Source organism: Miscanthus floridulus, chromosome 17 (assembly GCF_019320115.1).
Source record: "Miscanthus floridulus cultivar M001 chromosome 17, ASM1932011v1, whole genome shotgun sequence".
Taxonomy (NCBI): Eukaryota; Viridiplantae; Streptophyta; class Magnoliopsida; order Poales; family Poaceae; genus Miscanthus; species Miscanthus floridulus.
In genome coordinates, this window is record NC_089596.1 from 93,587,755 (window position 1) to 93,603,608 (window position 15,854).

A 15,854-nucleotide genomic window follows, 5' to 3' on the forward strand; every position below is an offset into this window, starting at 1 on the left:
AAGAATCCATCAGCGGAATAGTTTCTCTTAAAGTCTCTATACCTGTCTACTATGCATGGGTGAAAACGGTACGGATATTTTTCGATCGTATTCGAGATCGAATCCGTTTAGACGGGTTCAGATATGTTCATATCTAAATCTTGATATTTAACCTCTGATATCGTATCCGTATTCGAATACTTAAATCGTATATTTATGATGTCAATGTCTAATCGTATCCTATCCAGCATGGTTGACACTATTCATATTCGAATCCAAATCTGGACAGAAATACAAAAACAAATATAATATCAATGATATCCGTCCGTATTCGATCCGTTTTCATCCCTGCTATATTGTTACACTAGCTGGAAGCCAACCTGTTCGTTTCGGTTGGATTAGCTTATAAGTCATGGGCTGGAAGTATTGTTGGCTGGTTTAATGTAAGGAAAATACTGTTGGCTGGCTAATAAGTAAGCCAGATACAGATAGTTACATGTTGCCGAACATGCTGAGGAACATACAAGGAACGCAGCAGCATGTTTGTGGAATCTGGACTCACGTTTATCTGCTGCTAAAAGGTACCCGTCTATGTTTAACACTCGCTGGAAGCCAGGAACATACAAAAAGGAATGCAGCAGTGGGATCTGGACTCACGTTTATCTGCAGCCGAAAGGTACCCGTCTATGTTAACACACGCTGGAAGATAGACAGATTAGCCTAGGAGTGACACATGAGAATAGTAATCCCCCTCGAGATCCCTAAAAAAACATGTTTAGTAATCTGGACCGCGATTACCTGCTGATAATACTTATCTATTTAGCTGTCCCCAAACGTTTGTGTGAACGTTGCGGCACCATCGTGGCAAACTCTTGCCTCTTCCGTTCCGTCACCATTTCAACCCCCTAGTAGAGTCAGAAGCTCCAATCCGTATCCGTAGCAAATTGAATAATCTCGCGTCGTTGGAGCGTACGTCTGCTGCCACTACGACCAATCTGGCTGCCTTGTGAGTTGCGACTTCATCCGCAGTTCATCGATCGGGCCGGCTAAAAAAATCGATCGCGCTCCTTCCTTCATCGCCTGCTCTGCTGCTGAAGAGCGAAGAGCCGAAGACCACACACACGGCCTCCACGCTCCGCACCTGCCGCGAGAGCCGCACCAATCCCCATCCGCCGGCACGATGTGCACCCTGCAGCAGCGCGGCCGCGTCTTCGTCCTGACCCTCACCGGCGACGGCGAGCACCGGCTGGGCCACGCCCTCATCTCCTCGCTCCGTTCCGCCGTCGCCTCCGCCGCGGAAGCCGCGGCCAAGGCGGGGCCCGGGGCCGCGCTCGTGACCGTCGGCGAGGGCCGCTTCTTCTCCAACGGCCTCGACATCGGGTGGGCGGGCACCTCCCGTGCGCGCCTCAGCGAGCTCGTCGCCGCGCTCCGCCCGCTCGCCGCTGACCTCCTCGCGCTCCCCATGCCCACCGTCGCCGCCGTCACGGGCCACGCTTCCGCCGGCGGGTGCCTCCTCGCGCTCTGCCACGACTACCGCGTCATGCGCGGGGACCGCGGGGTGCTCTACATGAGCGAGGTCGACATCGGCCTCCCGCTCCCGCCCTACTTCGTGGCCGTGCTCCGCGCCAAGATCACCGCCGCCAACGCGCTCCGCGACGTCGCGCTCAGGGGCAAGAAGGTCAGGGCCGCCGAGGGCAAGGAGATGGGCATCGTGGATGCCGTCTACCCCTCCGCGGACGAGACGGCGGCCGAGGCCTTCAAGTTGGCCGAGCAGCTCGCGGCCAGGAAGTGGGATGGGGGCGTCTACGCGTCCATAAGGATGTCCATGTACCCTGAGGCCTGCAGGTCAGTTGGAATTGTCGAGGAGAGCGATGAGGAGAAGCGGAAGCACTTCGCTTCTAAGCTCTAGCTTCGTGATTGGCGAGAGGTCAGTATCCGCGCAGATGCAGTCTCCTTGGAGTCCCTCTCTTGCTGATGAGAAAACATACGGTTTCATCTGTGCTGGTTTTACCGATAGTTTGACTGTGCTGTACCCATAATCCCATATCAAACCAGAATCAAATAATTTGGCTGATGTTGTTGGCTTCTAGTAAGAATATGCTTAGTTTCAGCTGCAATTGTGATCCAGTTCAGTCGAGGTTCATCTTTATCCATGGTTAGTGGATTCCAGGAACTTTTCCGAATTAACCAACTTTAGACATGTGCAAACAGTGGCAGAGCTAGGGGTAAAATAGAGGAGTAATTACATACTACACTGTCAGGACATTAGTAACTGAATGCAACTTTAGAGAAGAATAAATCCAACTATAAGATCAATCTAAGGGTTCACGGTTATTGTTTTAGTAATAACAACCGTAAATAACTGAAATATGGGGATTTGGCCTGGCCTTCTCCATCTCCCTGTCATGGTACTTGCTACAATTTTCAAATTGTTTGTGCTTTTCTATTTGATTCCATGAGATCTTTGTATTGTTTTTATATGCAACTGATTTTATGAGGATTTAGTTCAAGCTGGGAGCATGAGTCTAACAAGGCTTTGACCCACTGGTATCTATCATATTTTTTGCTATTCCGGACTCGTGGTTGTTTTCTTAGTAGAACTATTCCTCAAGAAAGACCCACAAGTTTGGATAACTACTACTCTGATATAATAACCTAAAGAGCAAGTAGTATAGGTGTATAGCCGACTTATTAGTATTTTTAATATCATGCTTGCCAATCATGATACAATCATATTTTTTTTATCATGATTGTGAATTATTGGTCCATCAGACCTTCATGAAGATGCCTATGTTCTCTTGTGAATTTGATTTGAAGGTGACCTGCAAACCTGCGATTTGCATCACTATGTAGATGTTCTCGTCACTTTTGACTATGCATTTCTTGAAAAGAATTCAGTTTATTTCTTCTGGTTTTGGTTAATTATGTAATTGCGCATTTATGATGGACCTAACCTATTCAGTATTTTAGTTTCACCATACCTCAGATAAAAAATCTACCTAATTTGAATATAGCTCTGGTCTCTGAGAGAACCAATTTTTTTGGGATTCATCTTGAGCCAGATGTTGCTACTTGCTAGTCCATCTGATGTCAATCAGCTAACTCTATTTGTGGTTTTATACAAAGTTAATCCAATGGCCAATTCAAATAAACAGCTATTAAGTTCATTTGAAGGTGGGTATAGCTGGTACTAAGTACTAACTACAGTTTTGACAATAAAAAGTTCAAAAGAAAGAAGCAGGCATTGATCCTGCCCTGTAATCATATGGTCTTAGCTACAATTTTCAATTTTTTAACACTTAACACGTTTGTCTATTGAGTAGTTTAGCATATGAATTAATATCTTATGACTCAGTTCCATCAACATGATACCAAGCCTTTCATACTTGCAGTAGAAAATAGGCGCTTTCGGGAAAATGAAATGCCTATTTTCTATTGCGCCGGATGTAAAATTCTTGGTGGACAAGGGTGAAGAAGTTAGAGTTGAAATGGAGTTGATCGAAATGATGCTGGCGTCGGTCTACTGACCGGACGCTGGGTCACTCAGCGACCGGACGCTCGCAAGCTCGGCGGGAGGGAGAGAGGGACCCCAAACCCATCTCAACCCTGCAAACACCACCTCCTTTGTAGTTGTGCCAACACCACCAAGTGTATCACCTTGTGCACAAGTGTTAGCATATTTTCACAAACATTTTTAAGAGTGTTAGCACTCCACTAGATCCTAAATGCATATGCAATGAGTTAGAGCATCTAGTGGCACTTTGATAACCGTATTCCGATACGAGTTTCACTCCTCTTAATAGTACGGCTATCTATCCTAAATGTGATCACACTCACTAAGTGTCTTGATCACTAAAATAAAATGGCTCCTACATTTTATACCTTTGCCTTGAGCCTTTTGTTTTTCTCCTTCTTCTTTTCCAAGTTTAAGCATTTGACCATCACCATTGTCATGATCTTCGCTATTGCTTCATCACTTGGAGTAGTGCTACCTATCTCATAATCATCTTGATAAACTAGGTTAGCACTTAGGGTTTCATCAATTAACCAAAACCAAACTAGAGCTTTCAACGTGTTGGATAGAGATGGAAGCAGACAGAACTGCATTGTAGAATAGTTCATTCATGTAGCAAAATTTTTGGCTAGCAATGCTTCTGATTTCATTCAGAGAATGGATAGTCACTGACTGCAAGGTACTTAAATCAACACGCCACACATTCACTACACTATAACAGAGCATGCAGCCCAATTCATGTAATTGCAGAGCATCGATACAGAGCATGCATCCCAAAAACAAAGCAGGCACCATACCTTGGGGGGCCTCTGCGGACGGCTGTTGGCGGGCCTCTGCGGTCGTCGGTGGGGGGCTGCGGCCGGCGGGGGATCTCCGACGGCGTGGGGTAGCGGCCGGCGTCGGGGCTTCTGCGGCAGGCGACGGGACTCGTGCAGACGTGGAGGGAGGCGGAGCTAGGCGGCCGGGCGGGGGATCTCCAGCATCGGGGCTGCTGCGGCCGGCATCGGGGCTTCTGCGGCAGGCGGCAGTCCTCGCAAAGACGTGGCGGGAGGTGGAGCTTCTGCGGCCGGGCGGGGGATCTCCGGCGTCGGGGCTTCTGCGGCAGGCCTCGTGCAGATGTGGCGGGAGACGGAGCTACGCGGCCTGACGGGGCTAGGAGAACGGCAGCAGGGCTTGGCCGGCCGACGGTGGGGGTGGACGGCGGCCGCCTGTCTGCCTGGCGGCGGCAGAAACCCTAACGGCGGCCTCGCGAGAAGAGGACAGAGGGAAAATGAGATGCGCGGGGGGGGGGGGGGGGGGGGGACTCGGAGAATAGAAGCGAATCGTTTTTTCTGTGTAACCAGTGGCATTGGTGGGTAATTATCCATCAACTCTACGAGGAGGTTCAAAAGAGAGGGTTCTGGAGCAGCAAAAGAGGTGCTCCAAAACTCCACCTCTATTTGCACTACAGCTCCATGAAGTTAGCAGCTCCATGGAGTTTTGGAGTTGGGGTGTTTGGCTTGATTTTTTGATGGAGTTACTGGAGTTTAGGAGTGGAGCCATGCCAAACAGGACCTTAATTTATCGATTTTTAGGGAAATTCGCATCTGTGCCACCAACCTAGAGCTCGTACACAATAGGGCATTGGTAGTGTATAAGGTCACCATAGACCTTAAGAAGGGGTGATGTGTCTAAGATCAATTTGCTGTTATGTATAAGGTCTAGATGGACTATAAGACGGGACCCACATATATATCAGTTAAAATAAACATGAGTCCTAACTTCTTTTCTTTCTCATACATGGCAGGCATCAGCAAGGATTACAGTCCTCCCACGCTCTCTCACTGTGTCAGCTTACTTTGTTGCAATTTTCTATTGTGCAAGACCAGGTCTTAGGCCAAAGGCCAGGTCTCATGCTTTTTGAGACTATAAGACTGGTGCCGTGGTGTATAGGGTGTCGTTTAAGCAGTCTGACTGGACCTTTAGGTCTCCATTTTCAGCACAGTATGGTGTCCAAATACCATCACTCAGAATCATTTCATGGTACCACCAAAATCACCTTCATGCGTTTACCTCTCATATCACAGATGGTTAATTTGTTTATTTGGTGCCAAAAATCCCATCCAGATCATTGTCTCCTATAACTTAGTTTGTAGTTTGCGTCAATACATAGATGATCTTAGGTCGCTGCCCGCTGGAGCTTAAAGCACGGAGGTTTTTTGGTCGTTTCTGTTATTTGTGTGGCGAGTCTGTAACTTAGTGTCCTGGGTGTGGGGTGTGTGAGTTGGGTCTCTTAGACCCTTGTAACATTTTTTCTACCTTAATGAAATGACGCGTAGTTCTCCTGCGCTGTTTGAGAAAAAAAAAACATAGATGATCTTACATAGCATCATTGTACGATGAAGTAACCACTTCCTTTTATGCATTTGTGACCTTTTAATCATCACTTATTGAGATTCACAAGTCATGTTGGAACAAAAAGTGCTGGCAAAACTCGAATTACCTCCTGGCATCTGATATGTGTATATGCTATGCTTTCTAAGATGTTACTTTGTTCATATTCCTGATTTGTGATGATATAAGCAGCTGTAGTTCTCCTGTCTGGCCTATTTGGAATTGCTACAAACTTACAAACCAACTCTGTTCGAGTTTCTGAACCAGCCCTTCTTTTCTGCTCTGCAGGGTTTCTGTGGAAGCATGGAGGAACCTGCACGTTCTGTATTTGTACGGCGTCCAACCATTGACGCTGTCGCTATGTATGAAATACACACCGTGTACTTGTGCAAACCTTGTAGTTCAATACTTGCCTGGTAGTGGGAAATAAACTGAAGCTCCTCTCCCTACCTTGCTTGAAGAATTTCATTGTGTCTGCTAGACTCTATATATTCCAATAACATTATTAATATGTGTTGTGTGTTCATATGTCGTGCCTGGGAGTTTCGAAGCTTGGAACGCACGTTGCAAATGGTTGACCGGTATCTTTGCAAGGGGCAACTCCATTGGGTGCAGCCCGCCGAGGATTACCTCCTTCCGGCTTTTGGTTGACCGGAAATTTTCCACGACGGAAAAGCCGCATCATGAGATGACGAGAGTGCCATCATGTCAGTGTCATGCTCGCTGTACTATTTAGGCTTGTTTCAAAGTAAAGAAATGTTGACATAAAATTTTGAGGAAGGCCATTTTCATCCAAGTTGCTTGCAAATTTGGACTGGAAGATCCTCTCCAACGAGATGGATGGAGACTCCCTACACACGTTGGTTGTGCACTGTTCAAATCAGTTTGGTGCTACTATTACCTTATTTCGGGAATTCAAACTTGCTGGAGGCTTCAGCCACTTTTTGTTAATTTGTTTAGAGCTCATTTGTTTATTTGGTGGAGCTAACTGTTTTGTTAGCAATCAAATCACACTCTGCTTCACCTGATTATCAATGACAGCACCCACCTCATTAACTGTCGCTTCGTCTCTCACGTACATGTGGGCCCCACGCCTCCATCCCACGGCGGGGCGGTGAGCGAGGAAGAGCGACTCGACAGATGCCCACGGGACAGCAGAAGAGGGGCAAACTCTCAAAAGACTCCAGAAAAAAAAATCGAAAAATAGAAAAAGTCTCTTACCCCAGCGGCCGTGCCGAGCCGGCATCCCCCCTTCCGTTCCTCCCAGCAGCGATCGCCACGACCCGAGCCGGCAAGGGTGACCGGTGGCTGACAGCCGCCGCGGCAGACGAGCCCCATGGGAGACAACAAGTCTCCGCTGAGCCTGAGCCCGATGGGCGGGCGCGACCGGGACCGGGACCGGGAGCTCCTCATCCCGGTCTCCGGCGGCGGCTCGGCGCCCGGCGACGGGGTCGAGGACGGCGACAGGGCCTCCTCCGCCTCCGCCGCGCTCTCCTCTTCCGGCCGCGAGGTACGCCCCCCTGCCCCCCTCCCTACTCGATTGCATAGTTTGTTTTTTTCTCTTCCCCCTTTTATTCAAGGGTCTGTTCGGTTAGTTTACGATTAATGTTGTTTCCGTTGTTTTAAACTCAGCTGCATCTTGTTGACTGTGATGTTTGTTAACGGCATGAACCGAGTAGCAGTTTATGTACTAGGAAATGCTTCAATGTCCCATTTGGGTCTTGTGGGTAAATGGTATTAGTACTGGATGGTGCATAGCTTCGATGTAGCTTAGTATTTCATTATTTTATCTGCTTAAAAATAGAAAGCTGAGAAGACTGTGACCCACTTGTTTTTGTGCGATGGCACACCTCTGGTATTACCAGTTGAACGAAATGATGTTCAAAATATTTTTTATTCTGAATTTCTATGGAATCTCTAAACTGCCTAGAGCGCTTAGGATGCTGAGCTGCAATTTGGAATGACAATACTTCACAACAACCGAAATACATTTTTTTCTTGCTCCTACTCTTGCAGTCTTGCTTTTCCTATCTGATACTTGCCTTGCTGAAACTGAGAAAGCATGTTCTGTGTTCAAGCTAGAACAGCTCATGTTGATTTTTTTTCATCCCCTTTTTCTTTTTCTTGAAATGCAGGCTTTCCATAAGGTCGTCCGCAGTTGGGCTTCAAAGAAGTTCATGACTGGATGGTAAAGAGTCTTGCGAAATTAATCTTCCCTCGCCTCTTGATTACTGTTTAGCATTTAGCAATGGAACTGTAATAGGGGAATTCCTAGTAGCTAATTCTAGGTTCTATTTACATGGGTTTCATGTATAGCCTGGTTGTTGGGGATATGTACCATGGTCCACGGCTTAGTAGCCAGTAGCCACTTAAAAAGTCAAATTTCTTGGTGCAGTGCTATATGGTTGTGTGCTAACATCCATTCCCCTTTACACATCAGGAAGTCATTTAGGCAGGTGAGCAATGTTATCAATAGGGTTATCTAACTAGTAGTTACTAGGAACAGTGGGATGCTTGTTTATTTGGTTCTTGGTGCTGTTCCTTTCAATAATAATAATAATTATAAAAAGATAACCTTGTATAAATCCTGAGAAATATCAGAAGGTTCATGGACTTATGGTTGGAATGGAGGATTTACATGTTGCCACTTGACTGATAGCCCCTTTGTGATAACCCAAACATTCAAAATACAGCCATATGGAACACGAATTTGGATTTTAGAAGAAATACTCCACAATGTTCCGACAGTAGGATTACCATAAAGTTCTAATCACAAGGAATTTCCTTAGTCCTTTTTGTTCAGTTAATTTCACACCCATATGTCCAGCCTCTAGTTTAGGCATTACAAAATTACTGTTGTTTCTCCTGATTCCTGTAGTGTCACTCTGGGATGTATATGAACCATGATAAGCGATGACTGTGACTTTATATGCATCATTTCTATGCAATTTGCAATGATGCTACATGAATTTATCTTTCCATGTCCCTGCCACATATACTAAGATGTTTTTTTCTGTTATCATTTTATTTGCTGGTATTCTCCAGTGTAATTCTCTTCCCCATAGCAATAACGTTCTACATCACCTGGTGGTTCATTCATTTTGTTGATGGATTCTTCTCTCCAATCTATGCTCAACTGGGAATCAACATATTCGGTATGTGAACTAACTTCTTTTTTGTATTGAAATATCAGAATCTAGAAAAATTGATACTTCCTTCGTTCAAAGTTATAGTTCACTTTAGCTTGTCCTAACTCCTAAGTCAAACTTCTTCGACTTTGACAAGTTCATAGGAAAAAACTACCAACCTCTACGACATCGAATTCTCCATGAAATATGTTTTGATAATGCATATATTGAGCTCGTAGATGTTACTATGTTTTTTCTACAAACTTGGTTAAAATTAGAAAAGTTTGACTTAGGACAAAAGTAAAGTGAACTATAACTTGGAGCAGAGGGAGTATTATGTAATATTGTAATGATTTCCTTTCATTCAGAAAACGGGTCACTTTCATTCTTCATTTAGTTCAGTATGCACCATGGGATTAGATTATCAGTTCTTTCAGAAATCTGAGAAAGTTAGCATGCAGGCCATTTAGGCAAAATTATTGTTATATGATAGCTTGCCATCAGTGAGAAGAACATTGTATTGCTTATCCAGCTTAAGTTTTCAGTTTGCACTCTGATGATTCTGCAGGTCTTGGCTTCATCACATCTGTTACTTTCATATTTTTGATTGGAGTCTTTATGTCATCTTGGGTTGGGGCATCTGTCCTTAGCCTTGGCGAGTGGATTATTAAGCGCATGCCTCTTGTTCGTCACATCTACAATGCATCGAAGCAAATTAGTGCTGCAATATCACCAGGTAATATCAATCATCAAACTGGTCAATCGAATTTGCTGAGGTGCTGAATAAATTCTGGTTGCTTTCTACAGATCAAAACAAACAGGCATTCAAGGAAGTGGTCATCATAAGGCATCCTCGTGTTGGAGAATATGCGTTTGGTTTCATTACATCGTCAGTATCCCTCCAGGTTTGCTCCAAATGAGGCTACTTTAGCTTTTTCATGCTAATGCTGTTTGTTTTATGCTTCTGCTTTTGTTACGCTACTGAGCAATTCAAGCTAAGTTTGATTTCTTGTATGGTTGAGACTTTACTGTCATGACATGGATGTGGGTAAAGTGAGATAATCTCACTGTTTCAGTTGCTGCACGAGAAGAATTATATTGATGACAGCATTTTTAGCTGTACTAATGTCATTTCTGATGTTAGCACATGGTTTTGTCTCTGTGCATCAATCGTGTTATTATTTTGCAGAGTTATTCTGGTCAAGAAGATCTTTACTGTGTCTATGTCCCAACGAACCATCTTTACATTGGTGATATCTTCATGGTGAATTCAAAGGATGTCATAAGGCCAAATCTTTCTGTGCGTGAAGGCATCGGTAAATTCTTACTCTCTGCCATTTCAGCACGGTTTGATATTCTGCTCAAGAAATAAGGATGGCTACTCCTGCAAAAAGAGACTTTAACATATTTGCACGCATGGTCTGCAGAAATTGTTGTATCTGGTGGTATGTCAATGCCCCAAATTCTGTCAACCCTCGACCCGCAGATGATCCTTGAGGACAGAACCGGACCAAGCAGAAGCTAAAGCTGCTAGGAGCCCTGTGTAACCTTTCTACTGGTTGCATACAGGCTACCACGAGTACGGCAAACTAGACTCCGAGCACAAGTATCTGTATATTATGTAGATTTAGGTGACTCACATGGTTTGATTGTTTGCTGGACTCTGTACCATGGTTTGTACTCTGTACTTCCCCTATGCAAGAAAGAAGCATCTCATCCCTGTCTGTGATATCCAACTGTTGTAACATTCCTATCCTCTGTGTGGTCCTTGGCTTTGCTTGCAGCTGATCTGACGTTGAATTGGGTTCTCGACTTGTGGAGGTCGATGGTTGCATTCTTTTCTTCGATCAGTCTATGCGGAACCAACTTATTGTGCATCCTTGGAGCAACACTCTTGCATAATTTTTTGCGTGTTGTGATGCTCTTGTATATGTAGCCAATTTCTTCGAGTGGCACGTGGCAGTAGCAATGTCCTCGCGGTGCCATGTGTGAAATTTCAGACTCCTTTGTGTTAGCTGATTTTCATGCATTGGGTATTCTAGAGGATGTTTGTGCTTTTGGCTATTTTTTAGAGGTTGCTAATTCTGTTAGGCTTTGGATGCATTTATATACATCTTAATCCCCGTATCATGTCTGTATGTTAGAGTGGATTGAGTTAGAAATTAAACTAAGTTTCATCCTGATTCGCTCCAACACAAGTGGATTGAGATGAATATGAATGCCTTTTTTTTCACAAAACAATGCAGATGCAAACTGACACTGTGCACATAAGAACATCTTTAACAGTTTTAAACATCCACTCTCAATTTTGCTTTTTTGGTAAAAACCTCACTCTAGCCGTCCCTTATCTAACTTACAATTTATCTACGATTGGGATCCATGCGAAAAGCAATGAAAATTTTGTTTTAAAGGTTCTAGGCGGAAGCTAGTGTCATGATGGCGAGTTCTCTGTTACGTGGTCGGCGGCTCTTCATGTACGGGAAGCGATATCGTGTATTTTTTTAATGAACAAATAATAGAGAACGGTCGGTAGAATGAGTTTTTTTATTCAATATTTTTTTAGAAAAGTTCCAACTAACCGTTGAAGATGCTCTAAACTCACTCTATAAATCATTATTTGAACGAAAACCACTCTCTGTTTTCACCCTCCAACAGTTTTTCTATATCTTATATGCACTCTAGAGAAACCAAACCTGTTCTTCGTTTTTGACTAGCGAGAAATTTGAAAGGGAGGATGGCAATATTTAGAGATTGAATTAAGTAAGTTGTTCTATTTCTACGAATAAGAAAAGATATAAAGAAGCTCTTAGAGTTGCTCTAAAGGTCCAAACATTTAGGCTAAAGGTTGAGCTAATTTTCAGCCATCATCCTAACTAATTGTTAGCCTATTAGCTCTTCAAAGTTCTTACCCAGGTAATTTGTCCGCCTCCTTGGCCTCTGACAAAGGGTTGGCTCTACCGCCGGCCGCCTCCGCGCGCCGCGACCCTCGTTGGCATGTGACCTAAGTGAAGAGAAGGGGAGGACACGGGCACCATGGGGCTGTTACCGTATGTGTGGTAGGTAGAAAAATGAAGGCGACCGGGTGGGATTGTGGAGAAAGAAAGAAAAATAAGTTAAAAGGTACTCTAGTATATTTAAATATTTAAATAGAGGAATTAGCTCATGATTTAAATAGATATGTACTAACAACTAGTTAACAACCTTTAGCTATGTCTAACAAGTAGTCAACTAATTTCATCCAAAGTGTAAGCAAGCTAGCACCTTGTTATGGGATCCATATTGGTGCAAAGTTCAATGTGCTCCTGTTCTATCTTTGGTTCTTTCTCTAGCACACCAAAAAATTACTTTGTATTCCCACTCAGCCGATGCAAAATCTAGCAGTAGCTCTAAACAATTTCGAGCTAGCACAAACTCCTCCAATGTATTGCACCCCTTTGTCACTTTCTCTTGTATCTTCGCACCCTCTAAATCAACGTTAGAGCTAGGTACTCATAACAGCCTCGTATATATCGTTGAAAACTTTAAATCTGCAGACTTTTGATGGGGAAGAAGTGCTCCCCGTGAGCCTTCACGGGGACGGGGACGGAGGAAATTTGTCTCCGCGGGAACAGGGATGGGACAGTAACCCCGACGGAGAATTTCCCGTTGACATTTGGAGCCATGTTGACACATGCCGGGTCTTTTTTTTTTTTTTTTTTTTTGAGCAGACACATGCCGGGCCTGAATTAATATTTTGGGCCTGGGCCCAAATTGCGGAAACGCGTCGTTTCTCGAGTGAAAGTTGGGCCTACTTGACATCGACGACAGACTTTGACGGACGGCTGGGATTGGCTTGACCCAGATAATCCAAGAACCCAGAAGCCCCGCCGCCCCCTTAAAACCCTAGTGCGCAAGGGGCCTCTATATAACAAACGCCCCCGCGACCTCCATCTCCCACGCCGCCGCCGCTGCCGCCTCTCAACTGGAGCATTTCCTTCTCTCTAGTTCTCCACGCCCATTCATTCCGGAGTTTGGATTTGGATCGGTGTTTGCGTTTTGCTTCTTTCTGGGTTTCTCTGCAATCGGCTTTTGATTTTCTGATTGGGGATTTGAGTTGCTTCTTTGACTGGGGATTTGAATTGCTTCTATGGTTGAGGACGATGAAGATTGTATCTAAGGTCTCGTTCGTCGTAACTGGCATCTGTTTGCCTTGCCGACCATCCTGATATATCACCACCCATATTCCGAGTCCGCTGCCATCAGTCAACAGTCTCCCTATCATGATTTTTATTTTCTTTTATCTTTTGGTGCTTGATTTGTTATTATGTTTTTTGGCCGATGATTAAATCAAAAAAATAGACAAGCATATGTCCGAATCCATCTATGTGGATAAGCCTAATCTTCTCTATGAGGTCGACCACATCTTATAATTTCACTGTTCTTTTAATTTCTTTTCTAACTAAGTTCTTTTCCTTTTGATTTGTGACTTGTGATTTTGATTCGTTTGGGGCCAAAGATGAAATCTGTGGATGTTATATTTGTATGATGTCTGATTACAAAACCATTACTGCCTTCCTTCTGAGGCCTCCGTTCATTTGGATCTTCATTTTGTATAGGAACTTGTTATCTTGTATATATGTATTACATCAGTCGGTCTGTTTTGCGATCTCAGTGATTTGGTGCTTTTTTGGTAATAAGGTCGGGTGATGAGCATAAGTGCATAGTTCAGATGATCAACCCTCGTGGTTTTGATTACCTTGAAATAATTAGTCTTTCGCTCCTATCTGACGACCTTATCATAGCCCAATCAGTTGTTTTTATTTTTACTTTGTTATTAAATCTTACGTGGACTGTTGTAGCAATTCTCTCTCTGTCTTCATCGTTCTTACTGGTAGAGCTGATATATGTTTTGTAATCCCGCTGATTGCAGTTTTGATAATCTCGGTTCTATCATGATTTCCGAGTCGTTCTTTTCTGGTTTGATTGATATGCACATGTAAAGAGGCCCCGAGTTTTGATCCTGAACACTCGGGCTCCTAACCTTGGTGTGCGAGAGTTTACATCAGGTGATTCACGCTTCTATGAGAGCGCAGATGCTTTCCCATCGTGCTCTCCCTGTGATTTGCCGCACATCTTTGCCAAATCTCGCCAAATCTCTACGTTTTTCGTGTTTGCATCAGTGCGTTTGCATCAGTGCGTTAAGTGGGCGTCTCCTGCTGAGAGGACGTTTGCTTAGCTCACTGTATCTGAGTTACAATAACAATTTAATACAAATTACAACTGCTTTAATAATGGTTTTAAGAACTGCAGCCTGCAAGTCTGTGCAATGAACTTGTTTTTTCTACTGATGACACCAAACGGAAGGAAATGTACAACAGAACAGACACAGCGGCTTCCAAGTTTGTGCAATGAACTGAATTTTCTGCTCATGACACCAAACGGAAGGAATGGTATAACAGAACAGACATGAGATACCTTGAGACACCAAGCGGAAGGAATGTTATAACAACAGACAGGACATACCTTGAAACAGATCTTGAAACACCAAGCGGAAGGAATGTTATAGCAGAATAGACATGAGATGACCTTAAATTCAGGGAAGGAAAAGTCCAGAAATGGATTGTTTATAACAGAACAGACATGAGGTGACCTGAAAATTTTTCCTGGACAATTCACTTAGATGTCATCCAAATTTCGTTTTTTCACTCTTCTTCGTCACATCAATTTTTAGCCGTTTGTATGAAGTATTAAATATAGGTAAAAAAAAATAAATAATTACACAGTTTAGTTGGAAATCACGAGATGAATCTTTTGAGCCTAGTTAGTCCATGATTAAACAATATTTGCCAAATAAGACGAAAGTGATACTACTCACCGGGTTCAAAAAATTTGCAAAGTGAACAAGCCCTTAGTAGAGAGGGAAGGAAAACTGCAAAAGTCCAGAAATGAGTTTAAAATTTTCCTATACACTTCACTTGACAAGGTATTGTACTGTCTTCGTTTGCGCTGCATCTCACGGTTTGCTCAACAGTGGAGCTGTCACGTGTGCCTATTGGTTCCCTCCTAAACTTTAGTTCTGTCACATCGAAGGTTTGATATATGTATAGAGTATTAAATATAGACTAATTATGAAACTAAATGCATAGATTGAGATTAATTTGCGAGATGAATTTTTTAAACATAATTAATCCATGATTTAACAATGTTGTGCTACAGTAAAAATATGTTAATGATAGATTACTTAGGTTTAATAAATTTGTCTCGCAGATTACTGATGACTTTCGATAAAGTCCAAGCGGAAGGAATGTTATAGCAGAATAGACATGAGATGACCTTAAATTGAGGGAAGGAAAAGTCCAGAAATGGATTGTTTATAACAGAACAGACATGCGGTGACCTGAAAATTTTCTGGACAATTCACTTGGTAGAGAGGGAAGGAAAACTGCAAAAGTCTAGAAATGAGTTTAAAATTTTTCGACATGAGGTTTATACTAGTTCGGGTAGAAAGTCCCTACGTCCAGTTCGTCGCTGTTGCTGGTGTTACTAGCACTGAAAGTTTGTAATATGATTACAAACAGGCGAGAGAGGGACAGGTCCCAGGTCTCTAGTGAAAAGGTGCTGAGAGCTCGATTGCTGCTCTTGTGTGTATCTAGATCTGATCGGTTCAGGGTCGGATCGGATCCCCTTCATGGGATGCCCTGTTTTCCCTTTTATAGGCCAAGGGAAAGCATGGGTTACAGCGGAGGAAAAGAGAAGAACGAGAGAGGAGTCCTTCAGGATCGCCGGATCCTTCGTATCCTTCATGCGGGTCCCGTCGATAATGTAGATGTCAACAGGGACGGCTTCACGTCGCAGCCCTGTCCGTCACTGGTGCCATGCGC

The 15,854-nt window shown here is 43.8% G+C and overlaps 2 protein-coding genes and 3 non-coding genes across 5 annotated transcripts; all 5 read left to right on the forward strand.

Annotated features, from left to right (window-relative positions):
- Positions 1-818: 818 nt before the first annotated feature.
- LOC136516751 (enoyl-CoA delta isomerase 2, peroxisomal-like) lies at positions 819-6,377 on the forward strand. The gene is made up of 2 exons (XM_066510235.1): positions 819-1,906; positions 6,155-6,377. The coding sequence occupies exon 1, from the start codon at positions 1,160-1,162 to the stop codon at positions 1,886-1,888; it is 729 nt and encodes a 242-aa protein (XP_066366332.1). The 5' UTR covers positions 819-1,159; the 3' UTR covers positions 1,889-1,906; positions 6,155-6,377.
- A 647-nt stretch (positions 6,378-7,024) lies between these two features.
- LOC136516750 (protein LIKE COV 1-like) lies at positions 7,025-10,725 on the forward strand. The gene is made up of 7 exons (XM_066510234.1): positions 7,025-7,376; positions 8,002-8,054; positions 8,912-9,021; positions 9,563-9,730; positions 9,802-9,899; positions 10,184-10,310; positions 10,422-10,725. Exons 1-7 carry the CDS (start codon positions 7,203-7,205, stop codon positions 10,517-10,519), a joined length of 828 nt encoding a protein of 275 aa, XP_066366331.1. The 5' UTR covers positions 7,025-7,202; the 3' UTR covers positions 10,520-10,725.
- A 2,403-nt stretch (positions 10,726-13,128) lies between these two features.
- LOC136519273 (small nucleolar RNA Z43) lies at positions 13,129-13,225 on the forward strand. Its single transcript, XR_010774826.1, has one exon. It is a non-coding gene; the product is annotated as a small nucleolar RNA Z43 (small nucleolar RNA).
- A 256-nt stretch (positions 13,226-13,481) lies between these two features.
- Positions 13,482-13,559, forward strand: LOC136519277 (small nucleolar RNA U83). Its single transcript, XR_010774828.1, has one exon. It is a non-coding gene; the product is annotated as a small nucleolar RNA U83 (small nucleolar RNA).
- Positions 13,560-13,667: 108 nt separating this feature from the next.
- LOC136519249 (small nucleolar RNA snR60/Z15/Z230/Z193/J17) lies at positions 13,668-13,769 on the forward strand. Its single transcript, XR_010774804.1, has one exon. It is a non-coding gene; the product is annotated as a small nucleolar RNA snR60/Z15/Z230/Z193/J17 (small nucleolar RNA).
- Positions 13,770-15,854: the final 2,085 nt, after the last annotated feature.

Bases quoted from the DNA above. Each gene is read 5' to 3' on its own strand.
- LOC136516750 (XM_066510234.1), top strand. From the start codon at position 7,203: ATGGGAGACAACAAGTCTCCGCTGAGCCTGAGCCCGATGGGCGGGCGC. The intron at 9,731-9,801 runs GTAATATCAATC...TGCTTTCTACAG, and splicing joins TAGTGCTGCAATATCACCAG to ATCAAAACAAACAGGCATTC. The intron at 10,311-10,421 runs GTAAATTCTTAC...CATGGTCTGCAG, and splicing joins TTCTGTGCGTGAAGGCATCG to AAATTGTTGTATCTGGTGGT.
- LOC136516751 (XM_066510235.1), top strand. From the start codon at position 1,160: ATGTGCACCCTGCAGCAGCGCGGCCGCGTCTTCGTCCTGACCCTCACC.